The 3418-nt window shown below is 43.8% G+C and overlaps 1 protein-coding gene across 1 annotated transcript; it reads left to right on the top strand.

The window, feature by feature from the left end:
* Positions 1-300: 300 nt before the first annotated feature.
* kcna10a (potassium voltage-gated channel, shaker-related subfamily, member 10a) lies at positions 301-2069 on the top strand (the record flags this gene model as incomplete). The annotated part of the gene is made up of 1 exon (XM_084553731.1): positions 301-2069. One exon carries the CDS (start codon positions 301-303, stop codon positions 2047-2049), a length of 1749 nt encoding a protein of 582 aa, XP_084409857.1. The 3' UTR covers positions 2050-2069.
* Positions 2070-3418: the final 1349 nt, after the last annotated feature.

The following is a 3418-nucleotide window of genomic DNA, read 5'->3' as shown; positions in this document are numbered from 1 at the left end:
GAGATGGGTACATGAGAAACAAGGTGTCATGATAGAATATGTGCTTAAACACATGTCCTTGCCACCGGATGACAATTAACACGCAACAAGCAGAACTGACAAAAACACACTGACTCTGTTTCTCTCTGTCTCTAATTCTACAGGGATTGGAGGGGAAAAAAGAGTCTGTCCTGTTACTGTGAGTTCTCCTGCAGACTGGATGCCCTGTTACGCTGCGTCTGATTCTGGTGACTGAGCCAACCATCTGTCAGTCTCTGTGTGTGTGTGACTGTCTGGCTTTGCACTGGCTGAACTAAAGCCATGGAGGTGGCGCTGGTAGACTTTGAGAGCTTGGATGGGCTTGATGGCAGCCTCGAGGATGAGGCGGACACCTACGCTGACGAGACCACAGCTCTCACAGTGGACATGCCCCCAGAGCACAACAGCCCAGACAGCAATTATCACCTGCGAGCCCCTCAGCTGTCCTCTACACCCTCCCACTACAGCCCTGTGCCCTCCTGCATGTGGGAATCCACCTCATCTTTGGCGATTGCACAGACACAGACACTGGCAGTACCCCAGTCCCCGACAATGCCAACTCCACGTAGGCAGGGGCGCAGCAGCTGTGCCAGCATAATCTCTAACTGGAAACTGCTGCTAAGCAGTGAGGCCACAAAGGAGAGTGAGACGATCTTCAACCGTCTCGCAAAGGAATGCTGTGAAGATCTGTTTGTAGACAAACGAGGGCTTGACGATGGAGACCAGAAAGTCATCATCAACATTGCCGGTCTACGTTTTGAGACACAACTCAAAACATTGGACCAGTTTCCCGAGACACTTCTTGGAGACCCACTGAAGAGGATGGACTACTTCGATCCAATGAGGAATGAGTACTTCTTTGATCGCAACAGGCCAAGCTTTGATGGGATCTTGTATTACTACCAGTCAGGGGGTAAGGTAAGACGACCCGCTAACGTTCCCCTTGATGTCTTTGCTGATGAAATCGTGTTCTACGAGCTTGGAAGTGAGGCCATGGAACAGTTCAGAGAAGATGAAGGATTCATAAAAGATGTTGAGGTTCCTCTCCCTGACAATGACATTTACAGGCAATTCTGGCTGTTGTTTGAGTACCCAGAGAGCTCCAATGCAGCAAGAGCTGTAGCACTGGTATCTGTCTTTGTTATTGTCATATCCATCATTATTTTCTGCATGGAAACCCTGCCAGAATTCAGAGATGAGACTGACCCAATTGTGCCCACAGCCGCACAACCTTTCAACCAGTCCGGAGGCTTTGCTTCTGGGGCTCCACCTGGCGTAAAGCCCACAACTCTCACCGATCCTTTCTTCATCATTGAGACTGCCTGTATTGCTTGGTTCTTCTTTGAGCTTTGTGTGCGATTTGTTGCCTGTCCAAGCAAAAGCGACTTTTTCCACAACATCATGAACATCATTGACATCATATCCATCATGCCCTATTTTTTCACTCTGATTACAGAACTGTCCACAACGCCACAAGAGAACTCAGGACAGAACATGTCCTTGGCCATTCTGCGTATCATCCGTCTGGTCAGGGTGTTTCGTATATTCAAACTCTCACGCCACTCCAAGGGGCTGCAGATCCTGGGACAGACTCTGAAGGCCAGCATGCGTGAGCTTGGTTTGCTCATCTTCTTCCTCTTCATTGGAGTCATCCTTTTCTCCAGTGCTATCTACTTTGCTGAGGTAGATGAGCCTAACACACAGTTTGTAAGCATACCGGATGGATTCTGGTGGGCTGTGGTTACCATGACCACCGTAGGCTACGGGGACATGTGTCCCATTACTATGGGGGGTAAGATGGTGGGCACCTTGTGTGCCATTGCAGGTGTGCTGACCATTGCTTTGCCTGTTCCTGTCATCGTTTCCAACTTCAACTACTTCTACCACAGAGAGACAGAAGCAGAGGAGAAGTTGCCCTTGACAAACGCTGCTGAGCAAACTATGAAGACTGATACAGATACCAGACAGGGTAGCACCATGTCTCTCAATAAAGCCAATGGCATCTGGCAGAGTGACAAAGGGAATCAATGATAGAAGAACACTGTACGCATGTAAACGAAGAACTTTTACTCAAAGTTAATTATAAAGAAAATGTTACTGTTGAGAGTCCAAGGTTGCTTTTAATGGGATCAATTAGACGTTCACCTCACCTTGTAAAGATATGTTTTATAATGATAAACATGTACCACATTTACCTCTTTTGTGTCTAATATGAAGATGGCACATCATGTTCAGGAATTTATATCAGCACATTTCACACCTACTTCATAATAGGAGATTTAGTTGCATAGATACAGAATAAAATCCTTTATTGTCATATAACAGATGTTATTGTAGCATAACTTTGGTCTTACTTGTATTGTCTTGGCCGTTATTCCTATTCATATATCACAACAGTTTCATTGTTGTAATTTCGGCCTCAAGGACTTTTATCACGCAACGCTTCAACTGCAGCACATCTAACTCAGCTGACCAAAGCTGAAAATGATAACATTTTAATGAATTTCATTCAAAAACAGATGTTGCAGATATGCAAAACTGAAGGGAACGATGGCCAGTTCCTAACAAATAAGACCGTAAAAAAAGAAAAAAAAAAAGAGAAACAATCACAATTTGACGTTTCTTGTAGGAACAACTTGTGCATAGTGTCTAGACCAGGGGTCTTCAACGTTTTCCAGGCCAAGGACCCCCAATCTGATGGAGAGATGGAGCGGGGACCCCCTACTTATATATATATATTGTATAAAATTGTGTTTTATATTAAACCGGTCCTATAGTATGGCACAGCAGCATAGATCGTTTATTTACATCAAGATGGTTGACTCTGTTGCCGTTTATGATCACTACTATCAGGAAATCGCCCATAAATATATGTTATATAATAGTTAGAGCCTTGATTCTTTTCCCCATAATCCCCAAGCTGTATAACATTTAAAAAGAACTTCATGTGTGTTTAAAAAAAATTGTGGAGGTGAATATAAAAAAATGTCTAATCAATCAAAACATTTTCGCGACCCCCCTGCAGTACCTCCGCGGACCCCCTAGGGGTCGCGGACCCCCTGTTGAAGACCTCTGGTCTAGACCATACCTCTGCTGCATTTATTTATTTATTTATTTTAAAGTGTATCATGTTAATAATGTATTTATTCGTTTTGACTGACAAGTTGGACAGGAGAGAATTCTCCACTACTGACAGTCTGACTCCACATAATGTATTATAATGGAGTGCCTTAAATAATGTAATGTTGGGATACTGTTGAATTTGCCATATATAATCTTACTGTAACACTTCAATATATCCGCAATATTTTTGATTTCAGCGTGTTTGACAGTGCAGAAGTTGTTAGCATTCTGTCTTCGTCTGGTATTTGTTTTGGAAGAAGTATTTTCCGAAGTGCTG

This window comes from Chelon labrosus (genome assembly GCF_963514085.1).
Source record: "Chelon labrosus genome assembly, chromosome: 10".
NCBI lineage: Eukaryota > Metazoa > Chordata > Actinopteri > Mugiliformes > Mugilidae > Chelon > Chelon labrosus.
This window is presented reverse-complemented; position numbering and strand designations above follow the sequence as displayed.